Consider the following 13,096-nt stretch of genomic DNA (forward strand, 5'->3'; position numbering starts at 1 on the left):
AGATAGAATAACCCCCCAAACCCGGCCTGACACCATAGAGATCTGTGCCAGGCATCCAATCACACCCCCTGCTGTGTACGTCTGGGCACCGCTCCTCTTACACAGAAATATAAAAGGAGCCCCTGACAGAAGACTAATATTTATACCAGGTGTGCCGTGTCTCCTATCAGACTGTACTGACAGGGGACACAACACGGAGCTGGGCCGGCGGCCATTTTCAAGGAGACCATATATCGGGGAGAGGAGTCTGGGACAATTCCCTCCAGTAGTGAGGACATTGAATACCCGGAAGCAGCTCCCCTATCAGCGGCATGTCTGCGAGCCCTGCACTGCGCATGCTCATGTCAGGACTGGGATTTCGCGGGTTTGGGGGTGTTGGATGATTTCGCGCCGGATTTGAAGGTGAAGATCGGAGTCGGTGCTCTGAGTGGAGGAGACGATGAGTCTGTGGGTGGACAAATACCGGCCCAGCGCCCTCGGCAAGCTGGACTATCATAAGGAGCAGGCGGCCCAGCTGAAGAATCTGGTAACTGAGACACTTCTATAGAGAACATACATTATACAATCATATCTTATAGAGGATCTTATACTGTACGATCATTTCATATAGAGGATCATACACTGTGCAATCATCTCCTATAGAGGATCATATACTGTGCAATCCTCATCTCTTATATTGTAATATCTACAAAATAAGACCATACACTGTACAATTATTTCATACCCTGTACAGTATAATCTCCTCTATTGGAGATTGTACAGTATGAGAGGATTGTACAGTGTATGGTATTCTGTAGGAGACTGTACAATCTCATATAGAGAACCATATGCTATACAATGTGACATTATTGTACAGTATATGATCCTCTGTATGAGATGATTGTACAGTGTATGGTCCTCTATAGGAGATTGTACAGTGTGTGAGGAGATTGTACAGTGTATGGTCCTCTATAGGAGGTTTCTTCTTCTTCTTTTTTTTTTTTTTTTTTTTTTTTTTTTTTTTTTTTTGTTCAGCCAGTGGTTTAAACAAACAACACAGCCCTGATTCCGCAATCCACACATCTGACATCTGGATTCCTCTGCTGTCAGAATACACCGATCGGCGCTGCAGCCAAATGGCTACAATTACTGGTTGAATGGAAATTCTCCAGCAGGACCTGGAGCTGCACGATTAATCATTTAAAAAAAATCTTGATTCAACCCCCTTCATGATCTTAATCCGGCATTTCCATGATTCATCATTCACAAGTGCAGAGCCGTTCTCTGCTCACAGCTGTCCAAAAAAAAAAACAGCTGGCAAAGTTTATCACAACATTGCTCAGGGCTGAGATAACCATAAACATTGTATCATTTGGTTCTTTTAGGCCCCTTTCACACATACGGTCCGTTCAGTTCATCAGTCACGTCAAAATGTATCAGTTTTCTATCTGTTTTTCATCCGTTTTTTTGTTCGATCCGTTTTTTTTGACGGATGAAAAATAGGGCATTCATCCGTTCAAAAAAACGGACATTGATGGAAGCGGATGAAAACGGATGTAAGGGATGATCATCCATTGTCATCCGTTTTTACATAGAGATGCATTGATGTCCGTTTTTCATCCGTCATCGGATGAATGAAAAACTGACAAACGGACTGTATGTGTGAAAGTGGCCTAAGGGCTCTTTCACACGGACGTTCCGTATGTCCGTATATCACCCCATCTGTTTGTGGGTGATATGCGGACATAATGCATGTCAATGGCATTGCGGATGACCATCCGCTGACATCCGATTTTCGTCCTTTCAGTTCTGTTCAGTTTTTTGGAACAGAACCCTATTTTTCTTCCGTTTAAAAAATGGAACAGACGCAAAATCGGATTTCAGCTGACATCCGCAATCCCATTGACATACATTATGTCCGTATATCATCCGCAAACGGATGGGATGATATGCGGACATACGGAGCGGATGACACAAGTTTCATCCGTGTCCGTAAAAAAAAAAAAAAAAAAAAAGTGACTGAACAGACGACAAAAACGGAGCGCCCGTGTGAAAGAAGCCTATGAGATCAAAGGGATGAACTTTGGTCTGTAAGGGAGAGCAGTTTAACCTATTAAACACTAAGCCCTTTTTCTAACACTTGTTGCTTACAAGTTAAAATCAGTATTTTTTGCTAGAAAATTACCTTCAACCCCCAAACATTTATTTTATTTATTTATATATATATATTATATATATATATATATTTTTTTTTTGTAGCAGAGACCCTAGAGAATAAAATGGCGATCATTACAATTTTTTATGTCACACTGTATTTGGGGAAAAAATACTTTAAAGAGGTTGTAAACCAGTAACATTTTTTTTTTGCAACCTGAAAGAGAAACACATAATGAGCTAGTATGCATCGCATACTAGCTCATTATGAAATACTTACCTTAGAACGAGCCCCCGCCGTGCCGCCCGCTTACCTGTATGATGGCGACATGTCTAGTCGCCTGTCTTCCGGGATCGCGGCATCCGGCCATCTGATTGGCCGGAGCCGCGGTGACGTCACTCCCACGCACGCGCGCGGGAGCCGACAGTCACGGCACGGGCTCTGAAGGAACGGCACCAGCGGCCGTTCCTTCAGAGCGCATGCGCCAGTGACGTCACTGGCTGCATGAAAGGTAAATATCTCCTAAACGGTACATGTTTAGGAGATATTTACAGTACCTATAGGTAAGCCTTATTATAGGCTTACCTATAGGTACAAGTGTCAGAGGAGGGTTTACTTCCTCTTTAATAAATAAAATAAAAATAAAACTATAAAGTAAAGTTAGCCCAATTTTTTTTTTCAAAAAAAGATAATGTTCCACCGAGAATCGTGATCTTTATTCTAATGATTCTCATTTTATCCAGAATCGTGCAGCTCTAGCAGGACCATTGGTGGGAAGTTGACCTCTCATGAATGAGAACAATCCTACTTGGATCAAAATTCAGAGAGTTCTTGTTGAACCGGCTGAATTTCAATCGATGTGCAGCCAGCTTAAACATTGACAGATCTGCTTGTATGGATCCACATTGAGCAGACGGTCTCAGTAGTGTCAGATTATAGTGTGTATGGCAGGCTTAACGCTGAACTCCGGGGAAATAAACTAGACCCTGCCACTGGGTGAGAACTGACTGCCACTGACATCACTATTGACACTAATACAGTGATCAGTGCTAAAAATATTCACAGTCACTGTACTTATGACACTGGCTGGGAAGGGGTTAAACATGTGCCTAACAAGTGTTAATATGTGTAATGTGTGCTGCTTTTTACTAAAGATTTTGTTGTTTCTTATCCCTGCTTGCAGGGAAAAGAAACAGAAGAGAGAAGATCATTCCTTCTATACAGAGCCCTGTGCTGATTGTTAAAACCGAGCTCTGGGCTGTGGTTGGACAGGGGCAATCAGCAGGTCTCGGCCACAAATCATTGGCTGAGACCTGCTGACAAACTTCCACTCTGTATAATCACCCCGCTGTGTGCAATGTACCCAATAGAGGCCGCCCATCCACAGTACATTGCAGGCTGGCGGTCCAGAGGTGGTTCTAATAATAAAAAAAGATAAGCTTTACAATAACTTTAAGAAACCTTCACACCAAGTGCCCACACACTGCCCATGTGTATTGTTCATAATGATTTCACACTTTATGTACATATAAATGTAGAGATCTCCTTTAGAGCGTTTTATCCCCAAAAAAAAAACAAACAAACACTGCATGACAATGGCATAATGTGCTAGTATTTATCGCATACTAGAACATTATGAAATACTGACCTTAGAAAGAAGCCCCCACACGGTCCCCTGGACACCGTTGAGGAACCGGTCCTGTTCCCTCAGCATCTCTTCCGGGTTTGGCGGTTCCGGTGCTGTGAGTGGTCGGAGCAGCAATGATGTCACTCCCACACATGCGCGCGGGAGTTCACTTTCCGGCAAGGAGCTCTGAAGGTCTGGCGAGATACACCGGACCTTCAGAGCACATGTGCCGCTGTTGTCAGCAGCTGCATGCAGGGGGAATATCTCCTAAACCATGCCGGTTTAGCAGATATTAATTATACCTACAGGTAAGCCTTATTATAGGCCTTATTATAGGCTTACCTGTAGAGAAAAGGTAAAAAGCGGAGTATACTACTGCTTTAATCAGAGCGTTTACTGTAATTTTAGAGTGAATACATGAAAACCTGTTCCAGATTTGAAATCAGTATTGCTATTGCAGGTACAATGTGGAGACTTTCCTCACCTCCTTGTGTTTGGACCATCTGGAGCCGGAAAGAAGACCAGAATAATGTGCTTGTTGAGAGAGTTGTATGGAGCTGGTGTAGAAAAACTTAGGATCGAGCATCAGACAATAACGGTAATGTGGCACTAGTTTGGTTGTTGGTTTTTTTCCTTATTTTTTGATTAAATGCTTTATCTGCTATAGATAATAATAAACACCTGATATGGAAATGCTAACCTTTTTCTGACATACTTCATACTGTATTACATATTCAGGTGTGCACACAGAACATATTTTATCGGCAGGCATTAGAGCTGCACAATTAATTGTTAAAAAATCACGATCTTGATCCCCCCCCCCCCCAATCTTAAAACTGCATGTCCTCGATTCTTAGGCTGCATTCACATGTCAGCGTATGGATCACGGGCAGAATCGCCGCGATTCCGCCCGCGATCCCGCCCGCGATCCGGAGATTATTGCAAATCGCGGGACGCCTGTGCATTGCCCTTGATTTGCAATAGCACCCCAAACGCTGAGCGATTTTGCCGCGATTTCCGCCTGCCGAATCGCGGTAACATTGCGCAAAAAAAAATCGCGGGACGCATTACGCCCAAAAAAGTACAAGAGCTTCTTTGGAGCGTATTGCGTCCCGCGATTTTTTTTTGCGCGATGTTACCGCGATTCGGCAGGGGGAAATCGCGGCAAAATCGCTCAGCGTTTGGGGTGCTATTGTAAATTACGGGCAATGCACAGGCGTCCCGCGATTTGCAATAATCTCCGGATCGCGGGCGGAATCGCGGCGATTCTGCCCGCGATCCATACGCTGACATGTGAATGCAGCCTTACAGAGCTGTTCTCTGCCCACTCACAGCTGACAAAAAAAAAGAGCCTCCAGCAAATGTTTATCAACATTGGCTGCTAGATAACTATAAACAGAATGTTTTACATTGTATCATTTCTTTCTTTTAGATTAAGCCCCCGTTCACACTGGGGCGACCTGTCAGGCGACCTGGTCGCCTGACAGGTCGCCGTAGGTCGCCTTCTATAGAGAAGCTGTGGACCCGTTCTAATAGGAGCGACACAGGTCGCTCCGACTTAGAAAAAGGGTCCGGAGCTTCTTTGGGGCGACCCGGAGCGACCTGCATAGACTTCAATGTTATGAAGTCCGTGCCGGCCGCTCCGAGGTCGCGGGGCGAGCAGCACGCCGCGACCTATGAGGTCGCCCGGCAAAGTAGCGTCACCCCAGTGTGAATGGGGCCTAAGATCCCGTTCACACTGGGGCGACGCTACTTGCTGGGGCGACCTCACAGGTCGCGGTGCGCAGCTCGCACCGCGACCTCGGAGCGGCCGGCACGGACTTCATAACATTGAAGTCAATGCAGGTCACTCCAGGTCGCCTGACAGGTCGCTCCAGTGTGAACGGGGTCTTAGAGACGGTTCACACTACCATGACTCAAAGTCGCCCCTACTTTGGGTGACTTTGAAGTCGCCCATGCAGCACGACTTCATTGCGGCTTGCAAACGACTTCTCATAATAGAAGTCAATGCAAGTCGCTCCGACTTCACCCAAAAGTAGTGCAGGAACCTTTTTGTAAGTCGAAGCGACTTAAGTCGCTCTGATTAGAATGGTTCCTATAGCACAGCATGGAGCACTACTTGGTCGCCTGACAAGTCGGAGTAGTGTGAACCGGCTCTAAAGGAAGGAACTTCCGTCTGTAAGTGAGGTCAGTTTAACCTCTTAATGCCGGTTCACACTGATGCGATGCGGGAACACTGTAAATATACTGCATGTTCCCCCATCGCATCTGCAGCACAGGCAGTTCACACTGCCATATGCGATACGCTGGGGGTGTCAATTCAAAGTTAACGACACCCTCAGATCGCGTATCGCAGTGCGATCTGACAGTCCGCACAGGAATTGGATCGCACTGGTGTGAACCACCATGTGATCCGATTCTGCTGCGGACCAAAAAAAGGGTCCTGTGCGAGTTCACTGCGATTGCGGTGCAAATGGCTGAACTCGCACTGCGCAGAGATCGCATGTGATTTTAGGAGCAGTGCGCTCCGAGTCATATGTGATGTCTGTTATCGCAATAGTGTGAACCGGCACTTAAGACCAAGCCTTTTTTCTGACATTTGTTGCTTACAAGTTAAAATCAGTATTTTCTGCTAGAAAATTACTTGGAACCCCCAAACATTATATATGTATATGTATATGTATATATATATATATATATATGTATATGTATGTATGTATGTATGTATTTTTTTTTTTTTTTCTCTCTTTTTTTTAGCAGAGACCCTAGAGAATAAATAAGGGGTCGTTGCAATCTTTTATGTCACACTGTGCAGAAGTCTTTCAAACGCAGTTTTTTGGGAAAAAAGAAAAACTTTAATGAATTAAAAAAAACTAAACCGTAAAGTTAGCCCAATTTTTCTGTATAATGAAAAAGGTGTTATGCCGAGAATCATGAGCGAATCGTGATAGTTTTTCTAAGCAAAAAAATAGTGATTCTCTCTAGCATGCATATATTCAGTGTGATTATGTGTTGGTGGTTTATTTTCTGCTGGCCTTTTGCAGAATCACAAAGTGCTTTGCAGATCTTACTGCCCTCTGGCAGCAGCATCTACTCAGTATACAGTATATGAATTCTTTGCTTTGCCAAGTATACATGTTTATGTCTGTGCATGTCTAGGACCAGAAAAGTTCTAACCCACACAAACATTGTGGCCCCCACTGTTTTTTGAAGAAAAATCTGACATCCAGCATTTTTTGGATGCTGCAACATGCACATTCGGGGCCATGAAAATCTTTTATAAATACATTCACTTGGTACAATTCACTATACAGTAATATCTACTAGGGATGCACCGATACGATTTTTATTTTTTTTTGATTTTATAGCAAGTAAGAGTAACGATACTTTTTTTTTTTTTTTCTTGCCAATTACTGATACCTGCTGGGAACTGTCTAGTTTAAACTTTAGCTATCAGCAATAGTACAAAGCATTGAAAATTTATTTACAAATTAAATACATTTTATTTTTTTAAATTTTGCACTTTTTTTCAATGTGAAATGTGTAAATATATGTTAATGGACCAAAAGTATGTAATTGAACAAAAGCAAACTAAAACAAACAAAAAAAGTTTTAATTTATTAGTAGTTTCGTTTATATAATAGAAGTGAACAAAAAATATGAGCAGGAAAATATTAAAATTGAGAAGAATAAGGAGTTAATTAGGGCTGATTAGAGTAAATTAAGGGTTAATAAGGAGTTAAACAAGAACATTTTAATTACAAAAAAACACAACTTTTTTTTTTTTTTTTTTTTACTTGACAGGTTGCTTAACTTTATCTGCAGATCAAAGTTCATTCTTTTGATCTGTAGATAAACAGAAGGCTACAAAATGAAACAATGTTTCTTTTTATCTTTCTGTTTTGACTGTGCAACCTTGTTGATAGCGCCCATGTGCTTTTTTCTTTGACAGCTACAATTACCGGGACTTTAAAGCCCCGTACACACGTAGTGATCGTCGGCCGTAAATATTCTGCCGCCGACCGATCGGCCGATTGTAGGCTTGTTAGTATGATGCTTCCGACAGCGCATTTTCGGCCGAACAGAATCTGTCGTGCAGACTTTAAAATTTTTGTTGGCCGTCACCAGAACGGCCGATTGTTCGCCAGTCAGTACAGATTTTGTCCGACAGACAGCAGATTAGCAAGACTGGGCATGCTCAGAAAATAAAAAAGACAAGGAAAGTTAACCATCACATGAACCATCACTTCTGCAGTCGGCTGTTGTTGGCCGAAAAAATTCGTGTGCAGTCTTTTGCAGTTTTCAACAGACACGACAGCCCTGGACAAAAGACGGCCGATCGTTCGGCCGACGATCGGTACGGGGCTTAACACTTCAGCTATCAAAGGGGAACCCCACTGACAGCTGAATGAGTCATTGGTTGTTAGGGAGGTGGCGGCCCCGCTCCTTAATTAACCGGTAAATGCTTTTTTTTACTTTTCAGCTGTCAGGAGGGTATCCCGCTGACCGTTGAAAGAACTGAGCCTGAAAATATCGGAGCGTTTGCACGAGTACCGATACTTGTGCGAATGCTTAGTATCGACGCCGGTATCGCTGAAACCCTAATATCTACAGTTAACATTTTCCCTAATATGCTGCGCTAAACCACCTAATAAACTATTTGTGTGAATATATTACTAATCAAAATAAGTCCTGTCAATAAAAACAGTGCCAAATATTGTGTGTGTGCCGATTAAATTGTGAACAGATTAACAATCCATACAATAATCGGTCTATGCCATAAAAACGTCACTATCCTTTACCCTTAGGATCACAACAAATCTCAAGCCACCACCTAGAACAAATAGGTGGATTCTCACATTATAACAACTCTAAAATCATCAAAAAGGTCATACAGCGCTTATTCCCCTTTTAAAAGTCGGAAACCACTTAAACCTCTGGCTCAATGATGTTTCTTCTATAACAGGTGCACTCCACAAATAAATCCAGCCATAAAGGATACAGAATTAGGACAGATAATGCTCTCTGTATAAAAGTATTTGACACAAAAACGAATGATTATGCTCCTAGGCAGAATATCGCTTTTACTTAGCAGGATATGACCCACGGCTCACCACTCTGTACAGAGTTTGTCTGACAGCTCCAGTGCTTGCACGGATCGGGCTGCTGCTCCAAAGGAAAAGAAATCTCCACTCTTAGTGTGCCTTGTGGTGCTCCACCCTACGTGTTGCGTCTAAATTACTTTTTCAAGGGGGAAATGGAATGGAATGAAATGGAAGGATCAGCATCACATGTCAGTGTTACTTCAGCAGTCTACATGCAAATTAACCAGTTCTGGACTGGAAGGATTTGCCCCCTTAATGACCAGCCCATATTTTGCGATTCGGCACTGCGTTATTTTAACGGAAAATTGCGCAGTTGTGCGACACTGTACCAAAATAAAATTGATGTCCTTTTTTTCTCACAAATGGAGCTTTCTTTTGGTGGTATTTGATCACCTGTGTGATTTTTGTTTTTTTGCGCTATAAACAAAAAAAGAGCAACAATTCTGAAAAAAAAAAAACAATATTTTTCACATTCCGCTATATAACATTCCCCAAAAAAAATTTAAAAATCAATTGTTTTCATCCTTTTAGGCCAGTTTACATTCTGTTACATATTTTTGGTAAAAAAAAAATCGCAATAAGTGTATTTTGATTGGTTTGCGCAAAAGTTATTATGTCTACAAATTATGGTAAAGATTTGTCATTTTTATCTTTATTTTTTTTACTAGTAATGGCGTCAATCTGCGATTTTTAGCGGGACTTTGTGACATTGCGCTGGACAAATTGGACCCCTAACACCTTCTTGACACTTTTGGGTGTACCAGTGACATTACTTCGGTGCTAAAAATATACACTGTTACTGTAATAATGACATTGACAGTGAAGGGGGTTAACCTAGTGGGTGATCAAAGGATTAAATGTGAGCCTAGGGGAGTGTTTACTAACTGTGGGAGGGGCTTGTGAAATTACCATAGAGACCTGTGATCCTATATAGAAGGATCACACCAGCTCTGTGATCATTTCAGAGGAGAGAACGATTGGCTGTGTTTACAATAGCTGGCCGTCCTTCTCTCACAGTGGGGAGCGATTGCGGGTGGCTGGTGGCAAACGTGGCCGCCCGCACCATGCATCGACATCCCCCCCCCTGCTTAGTGGGGATGGTAGCGCGCCTCTGGCGGTAGCACGCTCACCCCCCAGCACCATGCACGCGGCTGACGTATTACTACATCAGTTCGCGCAGCCGAGCCAGGCTGCCACAGTAAAACTGCGGCTGGCAGTCAGCAAGTGGTTAAAGTTAACCCCAAACCCTTCAGACTGACATCAACACATTAGGGCATTTTGATATTTGCATAAGTCGTCTAACCAGCCCACTGCTTACATCAGAGCCGAGGGATCTTGAGAGAAGTTCTGATGCAGGATGCTGTGCTGTTTTCAGGAAACTATGTTTAGCATCCTACCAGTCATTCCCAGCAGCCATGCACTCTTTACATTAAGAAGCACAGAAACCCAACAATGATGTCACTGATTCTAAATGTATGTAATGAAAACGGGAAGGCTTACCTAATAAGTCATTAGCATGTTAGAGAGGGGGGGGGGGAATATCCAGGGAAGACCAATCATAAGCAGATTAACTCTCCACTTTTAGGTTATGCTATACGGCAGTGGTCCTCAACTCCGGTCCTCAGGGCCCACTAACAGGCCAGATTTTAAGTATTACCTTGGGGAGATGCAGACTAGAGTACTGCAATCACTGAGCAGCAAATGATATCACCTGTGATGTATTTCAGTTATCTTGCAAATCTGGCCTGTTAGTGGGTCCTGTAGGCCAGGGTTGAAGACCACTGCAGTATACGGGATATCACAAGCTGGCCGTACATTATGCACATTTCTTATTTCCTTTAGAATTTACCTTCAATTATGTAGTGCAAATGCCAGCCTGATTACATACAAATTTGAAAGTGTTTAGGTTTCACCTTGTATTATATGGTTTTGGTAAATCTAAAGAAAAATTGCATAATGTATGGCCAGCCTAAGACTCTAAACCTAACGTCCTTAGTGCATAGTACAACATAGTTAGTGTGCATAATGCATGCTAAAACAACGTTTAATTTGTGCAAAATGAAAGTTGCTGTTTAAACTTTTCACTGCTAAGGACCTAAAGTGGAATTCCTGTCTAAGGCAGGCTATACAGGGATCGAATCCCGGCTGGTGGAGATTCAAACTGTTTATGGGCACTGGGCAGGCTTAAAGTTTTTTTCCTGCGAATATCGCTAGCAGCTGCTATAACCGATAGCAATAGTCCCTGTCTTCCCCCCCCCCCCCCCCCCCCCCCCCCCCGGGAGAAGACAATGGCCTGGTAGGAAGGATTTATGCATCCCACTGTCTGTGATGATGGGGGCATTGAGCAAATTTCTTTCCTGCAACTGCTGGGAGCTGTAATGTCACTCAAAGGATCCCATGTCCCAACCATTGTCCCTTCTCTCCCCTGTAGCCACCACTCACTTACACAGGGGAGCAAGGGCTGCGGATCATATGACCGGAGTGAATTTAAAATAGGTAAGTAAGCACCTCTTTTAAGACAGATTAGGTAGCGGGAGAGAGGAGGGAACATTTTTAAAAATAGCCTTAAGGGCCATACACAATATAAGATTTTCCGAAGACTTTTTCCTTCAGATTTACCTTTTCTATGTAGTGCAAGGGCCTGCCAGATTGCATACAAATTGAAAGTGTTTAGGTTTGACCTCATATTATATGGTTTTGGTAAATCTAAAGGAAAAAGTCTTCAGAAAATCTTATAGTGTGTATGGCCCATTAGACTGGAATTGTGCTTTAAAGGCTTATGTCAGAACAGAACAGCTTCCAACTGGCCAGCTCAGAAGACCTTATGTCTCTAATCTATGCACCATGAACTTCTAGTAGAAGAGTCCTATAGATTCTGCTAATTAAAAGAATAGCTGCAATCGGTGACTAACAAGCATCATTGCAGTAAAAGTGGAAGGCACAGACATGGTCTGACACAAATCTGTTTTGTACTATCCTATTAGACGAGTCTATTCGCACCTACTATGACGGTATTCCATGCATTAATGCATAACTTCACTTTATTCCATCAGACACCTTCTAAAAAGAAGATTGAGATTAGCACCATAGCAAGCAACTACCATTTAGAAGTGAATCCAAGGTATGCCCAATATCTGGTTTATGGTTATTTCTGAACGTTGAATTGTCTTTGATGTTTATTGGAATCACTTTTTTTATTCTTGTGACAAAACCTCCAGTAAAGAGTCACCCAATTTCCCCCCCACCCCCCATGTGGTGCTTATAGACTGGAAACAATTATTTGCAGAAGTAAACCACATGCAGCTTTTTTTCTGAATCTTCTTGTATTGTTATTAGGGAAGCAATGTAGAAGGTTATAGTTATAAAAATTACTAGTTTCTTCTGTCATTATTTCAGTTGACTAGTTTAATTGTGGAGGATGCTTGTAACCTAATATACTTGGCCTTTATCGGGGGTTATTCTCCTGTTTCCATGCGCCAGGGATGATTCTTACAAACATATTCTGAGTAAGAATAACCCAGACTGACTGTAATTGTTGTTTCCTTCTCAGTGATGCTGGCAACAGTGATCGTGTTGTTGTTCAAGAATTGCTGAAGACTGTGGCCCAGTCACAGCAACTTGAGACGAGTACACAGAGAGACTTTAAAGGTTTGTATCAAGGCCTAAAATATGGCCGGCTGTGGGAATCTCTTTAACCACTTTACCACCGGAGGATTTTGCTGTCTTCCGTCCAGGCCACTTTTTGCGATTCGGCGCTGTGCAACTTTAACTGACAATTGCGCGGTCGTGCAACGCCGTACCCAAACGAAATTTACGTCCTTTTTTTCCCACAAACAGAGCTTTCTTTTGGTGGTATTTGATCACCTGTGCGATTTTTACTTTTTGCGCTATAAACAAAAAAAGAGCGTTTATTTTGAAAAAATAACAATATTTTTCACATTTTTTTTTTTATGAAATTCCCCCCAAAAAAATGTAAAAATCAAATTTTTTTTAAAATTTTTGGCCAATTTGTTTTTTGCTACATATTTTTGGTAAAAAAATCACAATAAGCGTATTTTTATTGGTTTGTGCAAAAGTTATTGCGTTTAATAACAAAGGGAAAGATTTCTGTCATTTTTTTTTTTTTTAACGAGTAATGGCGGCGATCTGCGATTTTTTTTTTTTTTTTTTTTTGCAAGACTGCGACATTGCGGCGGACAGATCGGACCCTTGACTGACATTTTTGACACT

General features: G+C 42.3%; 1 protein-coding gene across 1 annotated transcript in view; it reads left to right on the top strand.

Annotated features, from left to right (window-relative positions):
* Positions 1-325: 325 nt before the first annotated feature.
* The window catches only part of RFC3 (replication factor C subunit 3), a 28,211-nt gene continuing 15,440 nt past the window's right edge, over positions 326-13,096 (top strand). The window contains exons 1-4 of the mRNA XM_082246618.1: positions 326-526; positions 4,222-4,359; positions 11,920-11,987; positions 12,417-12,514. Of these exons, the coding sequence (XP_082102744.1) occupies positions 440-526; positions 4,222-4,359; positions 11,920-11,987; positions 12,417-12,514 (391 nt within the window). The 5' untranslated portion in view covers positions 326-439. The remainder of the gene's footprint in view (positions 527-4,221; positions 4,360-11,919; positions 11,988-12,416; positions 12,515-13,096) is intronic.

This window comes from Pelophylax lessonae (genome assembly GCF_965119305.1).
Source record: "Pelophylax lessonae genome assembly, chromosome: 2".
In the NCBI taxonomy this organism is placed as follows: domain Eukaryota; kingdom Metazoa; phylum Chordata; class Amphibia; order Anura; family Ranidae; genus Pelophylax; species Pelophylax lessonae.